The 14,762-nt window shown below is 49.1% G+C and overlaps 1 protein-coding gene across 2 annotated transcripts in view; it reads right to left on the bottom strand.

Annotated features, from left to right (window-relative positions):
• PBX1 (PBX homeobox 1) overlaps nt 1–14,762 on the bottom strand; it is a 107,408-nt gene that overhangs the window by 12,369 nt on the left and 80,277 nt on the right. For both annotated transcript variants that reach the window (XM_042819608.1, XM_042819609.1), the window contains exons 3-6: nt 10,662–10,906; nt 8,093–8,283; nt 7,012–7,147; nt 4,178–4,337 (exon numbers count right to left, since the gene is read on the bottom strand). In XM_042819608.1, the coding sequence (XP_042675542.1) occupies nt 4,178–4,337; nt 7,012–7,147; nt 8,093–8,283; nt 10,662–10,906 (732 nt within the window). The remainder of the gene's footprint in view (nt 1–4,177; nt 4,338–7,011; nt 7,148–8,092; nt 8,284–10,661; nt 10,907–14,762) is intronic.

Below are 14,762 nucleotides of genomic sequence, written 5' to 3'. Positions count from 1 at the left end.
GCCCTTTCAGCTGCTACTCTGCTGTTTCAGCACTCTGCTGCCTATGTGCTAGCCATGTATGAAAATTACAATGGCCCAAAGCCTCAGAGACACAGCTACGAGGGACCGATGCGCTGGGGTGGAAGAAGGGGGGAGGAATGCAAAGAGTCCTCAAAATGAAGACACTGGTATCCTTCACAGAAACAAGTCTTGTCTGTCTGCTGGAGGATGCTCCATCCTTAATCTGATCTGTCCCTCTGAAAGGCTCCGTTGGAAACACACCACAGCAGTCATAGTTTGACACAGAACTCCTTGAGAAGTGAAATGTAATAACCACCTTTGAGCTTGTGGACCCACAATGAAAGGTCTCTGAACTTGGCACATGTAAGTCCCTTGATGCTTCCATGCACAGACAAAAGAAAACGGGAAGAAACATTTGTAGTAGTGTGAAGCAGCGGTCCATCTTCAGCATCCACACATCTTATCAAACTCAAGTCTAATCACCATCATTCCTTAGTGGCGAGTTCCCATCAGAACACCAGCTTCAGAAAAAGTGGTGGCAATGCTTAAAAAGCAACGAGCTTTGGCACTCAGATCTTGCCACTGGGTGAAAACCTACATCAAAGCAATGCCAACAATGAGATCTCTTCCACTTCTCACATTTATATGCTGCTTATTCCTACCACCCACCACCAATGAGACAAATCTAGTATCCTGAACCACTGAAATCAACTTTGGTCGTGTACATGAGATTCCTAATTAAAGTCAATGGCTGCAACCTATATGCATCAGGAAAATTTGATTTAAAGTAACTTTTCCTTGTGTTTCTACCATGGCCAAAGATAAGGGAAGAAGATGATGGACCATGCAGCAGCTCAGGTGGACAACGTCCCTTAATCTGACACAAGTTCTAAAAGCAAACATAAGCCTGGGCTGGTCCTGCAGGACACCTGCTGTTCTTTTTCACTTGCCAAATGACACTGAAGACAGTGAGACCACGACGAGCATGGTTTCTTTGCTCACTCTGGCATCCCACAAAAAGCAACTGCCACAAACAAATGAGGGAAGGCAGAGAAGATACAGCCATCAGGCTCGTGCCTGATGAAGCATATTTCCAAATCCTGTCCATCAGCAGCTGTGCATGAAGATTTAAAAATGAAAGGATGAGCAGGTAAAAAAAATAATAATAATAATAAAATAGTTCAGGATAATTTTGGCTGCTCTGCATGGAAGATTTCACTGAATGTCATCACCCATGTGCAGTCCTCCAGGACTCTGGTTGGCAAAAGGGTCAGTCCACATAAAATAACTCTCATTTGCCACATGGTTTTTGTGCTGAGATTGTCCATACAATCAAAGTGAGGATGGGGAGTTGTTAGCCCAAATGAGCCAGACATCTCAGCTTATTTGAACATCTGGCTGATAAAACCCAACTGCGTGTATTCAGGATGAAAAGGTGTTTGACATTCAGGCCTGGGTGACTGAGGGTGGGGGACCCTGTGCTGAAGGTGCCAGATGGCCAGCCAGATGCAGTCCTTGCCCTTGTCAATGTGTGGCCAATCTCTTTGACTGACTGTAGCCATTCACCGAGCTCCGGTAACATGGCTGTCAATGCAGAGAACAGATGGGTCTGCACAGCCACAGCAGAAACGAATTTAGCTCCTGTCCCAGGTCCCAGCACATCCAGTTCCACCTCCTCTTCCAACATCATGGCCCTCCAGGGGCTACATTGCTGGTTGCTGCCTCCTTCTCATGACCTGTCCTCTGTATGCTCCCCTTGTTTCCATGTGCCCTGTCATGTATTTAAACCAGAGGACCCTACAAATCACCAAATCTAGTCTTTGTTCAGGCTCCTTCCTCACCAAAATCCCTGCCACTGATCTGTAAACAGAAAAAAGACTGTGGTATTAAAGGAGAGCTTTCATCCACCTTAGTCCTTCATCTCTTCATGCTCTTCCACATTCCTCCCAGGGCAATGCAGCACACCTGGATTGCTCAAAATCCTTGGCACCATCCTCCAAGTCTTTGATAGGGATTTCAGACCAAGCATGCACAGGTGCGCTTTGGTTGTCAGCACCTACAGCACAACCTGAAGAAGGGAAGGTCATTCGACTTCAGATGCCACTGGGACACACCTCTGCCCTACAACATGACAGTATAGGGATGCCTGGCTGAGCAGGGGAAATCTCAACCTGGGGTGCCACTGCTGGAGATAAAGTCCCAAGGCCCTTCCATCTGTCTTCTCAAGAGAGGACATAAGGACATCCAATTCCACTGTCTCTGCAAGCTTCCCTAGAGACTGGGCTGTTAGGTCTCCCTGCTCTGCCACTGCTGCAGCATACAGGGAAAGTGGTGGCTCAGAAACACTTTGATTCCAGCACGGCAAGGACCTTCAAAGTGCAGGAGCTCATGTGCATCAACAAGCTGCTTTAGCACTGCCTTAGCACGGGAAAAGGGGTTGGTGTTCCTGGGGAGTGGAAAAGGGAGCAAGAAAGAGGACCCAGGAGCTCATTTCTTACATGTTAATAACAAGACTGTTTGTCCTTCCTTGAAAGCAGTGTTATCCAGGGAATATCTCAGCCGTTTACTGCAGGCTACCAGCCAATCTATCACTGAAACAGCCATGCTACTGCCTGTGGGGACGTCAAAGAAACAGACTCACGCTGGAGCACTATTTAACAGGGCAGGCACTGGGGAAATGCCTACATCCAACAGCCATTTCCAAAACTATTTGAGTCATCTGAAGCTGCTCCCTTGCCCTCCCACACCTTTGGGTCTGACTCCAGTTGAAAAAGGCAGAACAGGAGGAGAGCTGTGCCTTGTGGGCCCAAGCTGTGTGTGCAGGGCAGCAGGTAACCATCCTCCGAGCACACACAGTTCTGCTCTCTGTCCTCCAGGCTTTCCTACAGCTGGGCCTTAGCCATTTGAGCAGGTAGTAAGGATGACATTTTTCAAACTGCATTTGGATCTTCTGCAGTTACAGCAATGGAAGGAAAGGGAAAAACAAAAACAAAAAAACCCACACTGCTGGTTTTCCTTTTGTTGGGCTCTGCTTTCTCTGCCTCCCCAGACCTCCAGATCTGGGGGTGCAGTTCCCCTGACACCTTCTACTGTGTAGATACTGCATTTGCTATGTGAGCACATGCCCCAGTAGCAACCAGCATCTGTATGGTGTATGAGTGATGGGCTGCCCAATGCCCTCCCACCCCTACAAAGAAAAAATGCACATGCATATTTGTCTGGATAAGAGTGTGGCACCCACAAAATTGCCTTTTTTTGTTCTTTTTCATCAGGTTTCAGTTTTCCATCGCTCCTGGGAGCTGGGAATAACCAGAACAGAGCATGCCAACCACAGCCTGGCATGGTTTTGTAGTCAGCCACTACAGTGAGCATCGTTCTCTAGCAGAGGAGTTGAAATCTGGGCAAAGTGCTCTGTGCCTTTGACCCTCAAAACAAACAGATGGAAACCACAGCAAATGGGCAGGAAAGGGGGAACGGGAAGGGAACAAAGTGACCCACAGGTCTCCCTGGGTCATCCTGACACAAAGGGAAAATAAAATTCACACAGAGCACACTCTTGCAGGTGATCCAGACATCATCATGTAAGCAATTAAAGGTAACCACAACAGAAAGAAAAGCAACGGACAGAAATCTGTCCCAAACAGCTCCCAAACGGCATGAGTTCAGACATCCCAGAAATGTTGGGCTTTATTAACAAGGGCCACTCATGCTTTCTGCCCCGAGTGAAATGGAACAATTGGAACAAGGATTTTTTTCTCCTTTTTTTCCTTTTTTTTTCCCCTCTTCCCAAAGAGTTAACAAACCCAACTTTTTTTTTTTTTTTTTTTTTTTTTTTTTTTCTGGTCATTTTTCTGCTTTTGTGCCTGTGCATAGAACCCAACACATCGCCGTCACTCACATGGTCTGATCACATTGCTTTTCAAATGAGAACCAGAACAGAGAAGGGGAACCAAGTAGAAAGCTTAAACAAATCCCCCCACACCCTCCCAAAACAACCCCAAAAACCAAACCCATCTGTCTTTTTCCTTTTCAAGACCACAAAAGTGAGCCAACCAAAACCAGAAAATAAAAACTGAAATAACCCAAAGGAGAAATCGAGAGAGAGATTAGAGGGAGGGGGGCAAACAAACGGAAAACCAAACATTAACAACCCAAAATAAAATAAAACAAAACTAACCAGCTGAATTGGGAGTTGAGGGTGAGTTAGCCTGGCTTCCATGGGCTGACACATTGGTAGCCGTGACAGCCGTTTTGGCAGCATAAATATTGGCTTCCTCTTGAAATTTACCTATGTTCTTCTTGTACCGGATTCTCTTATTTCCAAACCAGTTTGATACCTAGAGTGAGTTTAAGAAAAGACAAAAACATTAACGTTTCTGCTCTGGAAAGAGTGCCTGGGTGAGGACACTGGATTAGCTCATGTTAAACAGTGCATCGTAATTGTTTTATTCCCCATTTGTTCAGCCATGGGAGGGAGCACCTTCTACCTACAACAACCCCCTGAAAGACAGTGGAGACACTTGAGAACAGAGGGTTTGTGTGGGTCCATCCGGTGCCTTCAGAGCAGGGCTGTGTGCCTGTCCCTGTGTGCAGAGCAGGGACTGCCTGAAGACCTAACTTTGGTCCCAGGGAACAAGTGTGTCCCTTGGAGGTGGCTGAAAATGATGGGCTGGATGTAAAGGCAGAGAGAAGCAGTGCAGCTGTGCTCCTTTCTGTCCTGGAGAGAGCTGCCTGCAGGAATGTAACATGACAGCAAAAAGACCCAAGGAGGGGTGTGAGCAGGCAATCCTTAAAGCTCAGCGATGTGACATCGTGGGCTCAGTGGTACGAACGCCTTGAAGAACAGTCACTTGGCCATCCTGCCTGACAAACATCCCAAAGTCTGCACGTTCAGCACAGCACATAGGAAGCTCTGAGTCTGAGAAATAGGGCTGTAGCACCCTGCCAGGGCTGCTTCTCCAGCGAAAAGGTTAGGGAACCTCCAGAACCACACAGTGTTCCCCAAATCCCAGTCAGTGCCTTGCTGACATGATCTTGTTCACTTGTGGCAGCTTCGTTGTAGCCAACAATTTCAGAGATGTAGGGAAGATTCAGCCTAGGGTTTGGGATGCAGCTCCCAGCTTCTTCTTCAGCAACATGGAGAACTGGGGGGATGTCTTCCTATGTGCAGGTGTCTAAGCAGAGACCTGCAGTCGCTCCTGACCTTGCTTTAGGAAGCTCAATAGGATGATGGAGATGCGCATATGACAGGGGATGCTGTAATTCTCCAACGGAAGTTCCTCCTGGGGTTGCCTGGAGCTGACATCTTGAGCTGGGACTCAACAGATCAGCCTCTTTCATGGGACTCCTCTGCTTGCTGGTGAGAAGCTCATCAGTCCCCCTTCCGCAAATACACTGCCCCAATGCCAAGTCAGAAAGGATAAGGCTGGATGTTAATTCTGGGAAGCTCACTGCTTTTTCCTCATCTTATGGAAATTGTTTTGACTTGAGCATTGATAACTGAAAATTTTCGAGATTTATTCCTCTGACGTTTTCTGTCTGGAGTGCTCACAGACAGCTCAGCAGCTTCTATAGAAAAGCAGCTTCATCCACCAATTTACCCGGTACTGAATTGCACCTACTGCTGCCATGTAGGAGGAAAAGGAAAATGTAAAACGCAGAGACTCTAGGGAGGCAAAAAGCAATAACTCAGATCAGCACCCAAGCCAGATCTGGGACTGAATACTCAATGGCACTGGGAGCAGGCACAGTTTGTTAAGAGCTCCATTCCACTTCTCAGTCCAGCTTTCTCATTAATGGCAATGTGCTCCGTCTCCAGCTTCCCATTTAGCTCATAAGCACAGCATTTCTCCTGGGCATTTTCTCTCCACCGGGGAGAAGTTGTAAGTGCGAACAGATGAATTAAAAGTGAGAGGGGAAGCATCAGGACAGCTGCAGTTTTACTTGAGCCAATATGTCCTGTCTCCTGCAGGTAACTCTGGACAGAATCAATGCCTGGATCTTCTGGCACAGGGGATGCAGTCGGAGTGGCTCAGTGGGCATTCGGCACAGTGACGACTCCTACTCTCAGATGCTGCTGCTCCTGCTGAAGGCAGACATGCTCTCACAAGGACACCAGATGCTGCCGCTGTCTTCAGTTTACTCAACTGATGAGCAGGCATGTGCCCTGGGGCTGGAAGGAGGCCCAAGATGGGGAGTGCAACAGGAGCCTGGAGGGAGTGCTAAGCTCACACGAGGACGAGACTACCAGAGGCAACATTCCAGCCCTCAGTCACGAGGCTTGCTCCAAAAAGTGAGAAAACAAAGGGCAGGCCTGAGTAATGTACAGCTGAACACTTCAAGGACTGACTGTGCTCCTCAAAAATCCCCATGTCTAGTGATTCAAAACTACAGACTTCAGGAAGTACACGGCTGCTTCAAATGCATGGAAATAATTCAGTCTGCCTTCACTGACCACCTTTCTTTGAGGGATAAGCAAAGGAGAGAGAGGGAGAAACAACCCTGAGAAAGCCCACTCTCCTCGAGCACTGACTGGCTCTAACCATCAGCCTGTTTGACCCTATTCCTTCCCACCAGAACCCTGTTCCTTCTGCCTCATCAGACAAACTCTGCTCAAACTCTCTCACTATCTTCAAATCCCTTACCCTGAAGAATGGTCTTTCAGCTCATACGAGCTCTCCTTGCAAACCAGCATTGATTCCCTGAGGAGAAAACTGCCTCTGTGCATTGTGCTGAACTGTTTCTGTACTGCTGACACCATGACTGCACACGCAGTCACACACATTAAGTCTTCATCCCGTCTGAGTCCTCTCCCAAACACTCTTTTTCACCCATGGCTTGATCCTGTAAGTCTGCTGTCTACTTCCTACTCACCAGTTTACTCTGATCCCATTTAGCAATTAAATGCTCAACGGTGAGACATAAGTAACTAGACTGAGGACTGAGTGCCCTCCAAGGTGTTTGGTTTCCCTGAGCAGCAGCTGTCTTTGCTGTATTTCTGGGCTCTCTCACCTGTGAGACTGTGATGCCGCATTTCTTGGCTAGCTCTTCTTTGGCTTCCTCACTGGGGTAAGGGTTGCTGAGATGGGAATAGAAATACTCATTCAGGATTTCCGTAGCCTGCTTGTTGAAGTTTCTTCTCTTCCGCCTTGTAGGGAAGAAGGAAGGAAAAACAGAAGAAAAAGGATTCAGTACCAGAGATTCAGAAACAGAAACATAACTTTCACAGAATCATTAAAGTTGGAAAAGACCACTAAGATCACCTTGTCCAACAGTCAAACCATCCCCATCATGCCCACTAACCATGTTCCTTAGTGCCACATCTCCACGGTTCTTGAACACAGTGATTCCACCACTTCTCTGGGCCTCTGTGAGTGCATTACCACTCTTTCTGAGGAAACTTTAGATGTTCGGAACTTCCCTACTTGCCTTCCACCTTCCCCTGCTCCTGGGAGCATAGGGTGCAGCAGACTCATGGCCAGGAATCCTCGTCTGCACTTTGCTGGGGACTCCTCTCTCAGCACCTTCCAAAGCAAGTACATCTCATTCCTTAACACCAGCACCCAGACCCTGCACCTGGGAAGGTGACCCCTGACACCTGGCTGTCCTAGCAGAAGAGGTCAGTGCTGCTCTACAAAGCCCTGTGATGAGAAAGCAGCCACAGGTAAGTCCTTGGGGAAGTCTGTTCCTTTTACAGTTGGATACTGTCAGCTATTTCTTCCCAAGTTGTAGCTGCCCAGCCTCCCTATCTCAAGATGTAGCCCAAGCCTACAGTCTGCATCTGACCAGCTTGGAAAGTGAATAAACTCTAAAGCACACTGAGAATCTGGGACAATGGAAACAGAAGGAAAAGAACAGGAAAACCAGAGGGAACAGGACGGCTTGCAGGATTAGTTTTCATCCCTAACTGAAGTGTTGCAGCAGAATCAGCAGTGTGTAGTTCTCAAGGGAAGGATAAGGAGGATACAGCTCTTGTGGCTCAAAACCGGGGGCCCTGCCCTTCCCAGGCTCCCTGAGTCACTTCAGAAGCTCTCCCCAGCCCAAACAAAGCTGCTCAGTGGATGTGGAGAAAGGTCTGGGGAAGTGAACTCACCGTGCGTCCAGAAATCGGGAGCGCAAGATCATGACGGCTTCACACGTGCTTTGCTTCAACTGCATCTGGATGGAGCTGAATTTGCGGTGGATGATGCTCACCATCCGCTCTATCTCCTTTGGTGAGATGGGCCGGGTCCGGCTCTGCTCACGCAGCAGGTTCATCACGTGGGTGGTGAATTCGTTGCATGCCTGGGATGGCAAGAAAAGCAAAAGAAACCCCAGGATCGGAAGGTCATTCGATGGCGTCAAGGAGAGCACAGGAGCAGAACAGCTAAAGAAGGAGACGCAGGCAGTGGCCTCAATGGCTAAGGTTTGTTAGGGCAGACCCACAAAAGAGTGCTGGCTCTCAAGGGGACATGTATTCCTCTCAAGGGAAGAGAAAATCCCAATGTACACAGAGCAAAAAGCAGGAGTCAACTGTATGCTCTCAGATACCATAGATGGAGCTGGTGCAACAAGCCCTAGGACCTGTCAGTACGTCCCAGCCCTTGTACTTCTCCTGGATAGGGCTGGAAGAGCTACAGATGAATCTGAGAACCACGAACCTTTCAACCAGCACCATGTGTCCTCCAGAGCCCCTTCTGCTTTATGGGAACAGCTCCACAGAGACACAGCCCTGTCCTGGGCCCTTAGCACTTTGAATGAGAAGCATGGAAGGATAATAGTCAGCAGTTTGTCTGATTGAGGCAGCAGTTCTGACACGTAAGGGCAAGCAGGCAACAATCCCATTAGCTTGCTGTGGGCACAGCACTGCCTGCCTGCTCCCACTTCCCCCATGGCATGTTGAGGACTCAGCAGCGAGGGGCCAGGGAGGACTCCAGATGGAATGAAACTAGATGCTATTTGAGATTCCTTCCAACCCAAGCCATTCTATGATCTATGATTCTGAGGCTGGATGAAGGCAACCCCATTGCTCTCCCCCACCCCCTTGGATGGTAAAATCAGATCCTGTGATTTCCAGAACCAGTCTTGGGTCCAAGCCCCAAAACCCAGCATTTGGCAACCAGCTGGTGGCTTGAGAAGCTTTAGGCGCTCCCGAAACACATGAAGCTGCTCTGGGGAGAGCATCACCAGCACCCATCCCATGAGATGGAAAATGGGGCTGAAACACAGATTGTGTGGAGTGGTAACCCAAGGTTGACTATCTATCTCCCATCCCAAGCAATTTCTCCCCCTCTGCTCATCGCCCCAGGGTCAGCCCATGGGGAGGTGATGAACCCTGCAGCCAACAACCCTGACCTGCCTGGGCTGTGGGGCTGGGTATGAGAGCTCTGAGCCCAGTGACTCTTTGCTCCCAGACAGCTGAGCAATTTCAGCTTGTCTCCTCTTAGCATGAAATAAGAGCATTAAAGGAAAATTGCAGGAGAGTGCTGTGCTGTCACAGCGACAGCCAGACAACTGTGTGAAGCCAGACAGAGCTAGAAAGAGGGGGGACAAAGGTCAGGAGAGCCATCCCAACCCCTGGTTTTGTAGGGCTGCAGATGGTGGTACTTGCTCTGCCTCCTGCAGCTGTAAAAACGTGGCCCAGTGCATTCATTCCCAAAGCATCTTGGTGGTAAAAATGACACTGGAATGGGTTGTGAGAAGGAGCAAGCCAGAGGCAAGGCGCTGGGTGGGCCCTGCTCTTCCCATTGCTCTTCCTGGGGTGGGGTGCCAGAGGACATGGGGTCCCTCTCCCTCTGCAACCAAGGCCTGAAGGATGAGCTGTGACATGCCTTGTGCCCCAGCCACGTGAGTTGGCCATGCTGCCCAGGAGCAGCAGCAGCAGCAGCGGCTGAGGACAGCCACAAAGGTCAGCCCACACCGTGCAACCCTCACGCCAGCCCTCCCTGCTCCATGGCACAGTGTCTGTAACACTGAGGCCATGCTCTGCTTCTCCACCCAAAAGGAGAGATGCTCAGGGTACAAACCACATCATCACAAGAGCGAGCTGTACAGCCAGGAAAGAAGCTCTGCAGAACATCTGGAAGCATTTGAAAGAAAGCGATTTGGAGCTTTGGCTTGCAAAGCTTCTCATGCAATTGTCAGTGTTACTAATAGCTGCATTCATGACCCAAATAGTTTGTCCTTTTTTTTTTTTTTTTTTTTTTTTTTTAAAGAATCATTTGCCACAAGAAAAAAGCCACATTTTCTTTCTTTTTTCCTCTTCTTCCCCCTTCTGGAAAATTAACTTTCCAAGCAAAAGTAATACTCAAGCGAGATTTTGATTCAAGCTTAAGGGTCCTTGGAAAACTGCCTGCAATGAGGCCAGCGCCTCCAAGAGGAGTCCCCTTCGGCAGAGCCAATTCTTAGCCAAATGCAAAGGGAGGAGAGAAGAAAAAAAACTAGGGGGGAACACATGCTGAGCCTATTCTCATAGCACACCCCAGCACAAAACAAGAAAGAACTGTCCGAGTGCTAAGAAGGCCTGTTTCCACTGCTGTGGAAAGCAACAGCTTTGCACTGCCCGCACTCTGCTAACAATAGATGTCAGTAGTGGTCCAGGCTGTTTGCCTGGCGTGGGCAGCAGCACCGTGCTCTATGCGGGCCAGACCCATCCCATCCCATGCCACGAATGAGCCTGTTACCTGCTCGTACTTCTCCAGCTCCGTGTGGTAGATCTGCCGGATCTGGGACAGCTTGGCTCTGTAGTCAGAGTGCTCCACCGAGTTGTCGGATCCGGCTCCTCCCGATGCAGCAGCGGCAGCGGCGGCAGCAGCAGAACCCCCTCCTTTCTCGGGGCCCGCGACGCCCTCGGCCAGCAGCATGTTGTCTAACCGCATCAGCTGCGGGTCTGTGGGCTCCTCTTCCTGTGCTCCCCGGATGCTCAGAACTGTGGAGACATAAAGGGAAGAGGATGAGTTGCATCGGTGTGCGGGTGTAGAAGTCGGTGCGTGGTGACACACATGGCACAGCCCTAAGCTGAGAGCTCCCCATGGCTTCCACGATCCCCTTCTCCCATTTCTGCCCCTTTTCCTCTTGAAATAGGGCAGAAGCAGCAGGAACCTCCCAGCAGAAGTAACCCAGAAAGCTGCATTTTGCTGCAAACACACAGCAAAGCTGCTCGCTCGCAGCCTGCATTTCCCATCACATCTGTACCGACAGGATGCTCTCACAGAACCAAAGAATCGTGGAATCATTAAGGTTGCAAAAGACCTCTAAGATATCTAGTCCAACCACTGACCCAGGACCACCATGCCCACTAAACCACATCCTTTCTCAGTTCTGTTCCAACAACACCAATCAAAACCACACTGAGTGTACCAAAACTTGCTGAAATCAGTAATAGGGACAACTTCTCAATTCAAGCATGGGAAGGAAAGGCTCCAGCCCAAACCTCAGCTTGCCCAGACATCCTCAGCCCCAGGAGGAGGAGAAGGCAGCACAGAGTGCAGGGCGGGCCATGCCTCAGTTTCCCTGTCTCTAAATACGAGTGAAGCCAAAGCACAAGGAGCTTTTAGCCACTCAAGGAAATAACAATAATAAAATGTATGAAATAAAAAGTATCATTTGCAAAATGCCTTTTTTTAGAATCTGGTCGTTCTAGTGAATTCTAAAACTGTGCTAAGAAAAGGGGCATCAATAAATCAATCCGCACACAACGACTTGCCAAGGAGAGAATTCTTTTCCCCTCTTTGTACTCACTGCTTCAATTATTGCTCCCAGTAAAAGTCATTCTCATAGTTTCCCTCTACCAATTAATTGTGGGGTGCTCAGCTGCTGCTCTGCCTGCAGACTGGACTGAGGAGGAAGGAGGCATACATGGACACAAATGCATATCCAAGCAAAACTCAAGGGGTTTCATCACATGGAAATCTCACTGTGGTCCCACCTGCTGGCTGTTTGCACACACAAATATGGCCCTCGCTTTCCACGTGTACACAAACAGGTGTGTGCATCTGCACAAAATAAAATACATCCTTGACAAGCCAACAAAAAAAAAGACATCTCAGAAGAGAAGCAAATTGTATTTTCCCATCTCATCTGTCACAGGGACTCAAAACACAGTGGAAATGCATGAGCATCCCTCACGTGGAAGCTCCTGCATTGCTGGAGCTGGGTGATGCTGTGCGGGCTTTAGGGAAACGGTGCCTGAGGTACCTGGGATGCTCATCCCATCCTTTCTGAACCCCAGGCCACAGCAGCAGCAACAAGAGCAAGTGATTTTCAGCGCATTTAAAAGCATATCTGAAGGCAGTTGCCAATAAGATGTAAAATCAGAGCAGATAAGAAACAGAGCCAAGCAAGGAGTGCGTTCCTCCTGGCTCTGAAAAACGCTGAAGATCATAGAATCACAGAATCATCAAGGTTGGAGAAGACCAATATTAAACAACTCCACACTGGAGACAATCATTTATAAAAGGAGGGGTGGGGGCATGGCACCAAACTGGGGAGCAGAGGCCAATTTCCAAGCAAGAGGAAGCAGATGGGTCCTGCAATCCTCAGCTCACGCCGGCATCACTGCTCTTCCAGAAGGTGAAGAAGTGATAATACCATATGAACTTGCTATGAAATAAAGAGAATAAATTCCTATTCCCCTGTTAAAAAAAGAATCACTAAACAGTAGCGCATCAAAAGCCCAAATACAAATAGAATGCAAGCCAGGTAAAACACTAATTGAAAAAAAAACCTGAAAACAAATAAAAAAGAGAGTTGCCGAAACGGCTGCATCTGGATTTCGAAAGGGAAATATTTTTAGATTAAAAATCTCGGGAATCATTGACCTGACAGGTAGGCACAAGTGATTAATTAGTTTATGTTTGGCGAGCTGCTTCGTGGTGGGAAGCACAGGACATCTCCGTGCCATCGCCGTGCTGCAGGAGCGGGAGCCCTGGGATCGCTGTGTGCTGTGGGCATGCCCACATACGTGTTCCCAAAACCCAGCTGGGGCTGGGGGCCATGTGGAATTAGGCTGCTGGGTAAACAAATGGGAAGGGCGATACGTCTGCATGGAACGGATGCAGATCCTGACAGGCCGCATCCCTCAGCTTAGTACCCCAGTGCCCACCCATTTGCTGCTCCTGGTTAAAGAAAGGGGAAGGGGAAGCCAAAGGAACGATAATGACCGAGAGCTGGGGCTGGGGGAGGCAAATTCGTGACAGAGCTTCTATCCTTGGCTGCTTTTCTGCAGGCTTGGGAGCCCTGAGCTGCAGCAAATGCCACTAGAGGGTGCTCAGCCCCCACCGAGGGCACCCGCTGGCACAAACCACGTTTCTGTATGTATGTCTATACACACACAAATACACATAAATAGATACGTATCTACATTCTAAAAATCAAAGCAAAACCACACTCCTTGTCCCCATCTGCACTGCTGCAAACCATCCTCAGCTCGCTTGCTATGCGCTGAGCATGGCCCCTCCATGGCCACTGGTCACCAGGGTGACCATCACCAGCAGCACAGGACCACTGAAGCCACATGCCATGGCTCCCCTTGGGGTCACAGAGCCATGTTCTCCTTCCCCTGCTGTCCCCAGTGGTGACCCCCAGCCAAGAGCACCCAGCACATGCCAGTGGGTCTCATGCACCAGGTCAAGCCCAGGGAAGGGATGGGGATGCCTTGGGGACAGCTTGCAGGAAGAAGACATGGGACACAACAGAGGCCAAGCCAGGTGGTGATAAAAGAGCTGGACAGCAAAACAAGACAACTAAAGAAAGAAACAAGCTGATGGCTTTGAAGGAGTAACAGAGGGCCCCTGCCCAAGCTGGGATGCCCCTACATGGCTTTTCTGCTAGCTGTTCCCAACTTGCTGCAGTGCCTTTCCAGGGGGATGTTTAAAGGAGAAGAAGATTTCAAGTAAATGATTGCAACTTATCGAAAATAATGTGCTACTTAGCATTGGAGACAAGCATCCTGGCAGGCAGAAATGGGAAGCCGTGCTGGAGCAGATGGGAGTAATTAGGTTGTGATTTTCAGAAGGGTTTTCTTTCCTGCCTCCACTGTGCCTAAGATGTGCTGAGAGGGTTACAATGCAGCCAGCAGCAGTTGCAGGAAAAGCAAGGATCCCTCTGCCAGGCTGTGAGCTTCCTGCTGCCTTTTCTATGGGGAGATGGGAGCAGCAATGCCACTTGCAGAGCCCTGCTGGTTGCTCTCACTGGCTACTTCCATAGACAAGGACGATTTGGATGCCTCCTTCTGCACCAGCACATTACATCTCTCCTGGCAGCAGATGACTTGCCCAAACCCTTTCCTGGACTGGGATGTGCTACTAACACAATGGTGGCATGGCAGCTCCTCTGGGAACACAGTACTCCTGTGTGTACCCACACAGCAGCACATCAAACATCAACACTCTTCCCACCTTTTGCAATTTAAGCACCATTCGCTTGGGTTCAGAGAACCCCAGCTTCAGGATTTACACCAGCTCACTGTTAAACAAAATGCTTTCAGGTCTGAAACAACAGCCAGCAACCAGAGGGACTGCCGTGATGCCAACACTGTGCAAACAAAACCACTAACGAATTGCGTTATTTCAAGCTACTCTCAATATTCCCCGGAGCTTGGTTCTACATTTGTGAACATTTGAGATCAACAGCACTGAACCTGGTACAAAAATACTCCCATCTGCCTCATATTTGAGGACAGTTAAAACTGCAAGGACTTAACACATGTGGATGGTTTGTGGCTGGCTGGGGCTCACACCTGTGTGTGTCCATACCCAGGGCAGCTGGGGTGATCCATGATGGCA

This window comes from Centrocercus urophasianus, unplaced genomic scaffold (assembly GCF_019232065.1).
Source record: "Centrocercus urophasianus isolate 14NV4802_14NV808 unplaced genomic scaffold, USGS_Curo_1.0 seq_18, whole genome shotgun sequence".
NCBI lineage: Eukaryota > Metazoa > Chordata > Aves > Galliformes > Phasianidae > Centrocercus > Centrocercus urophasianus.
This window is presented reverse-complemented; position numbering and strand designations above follow the sequence as displayed.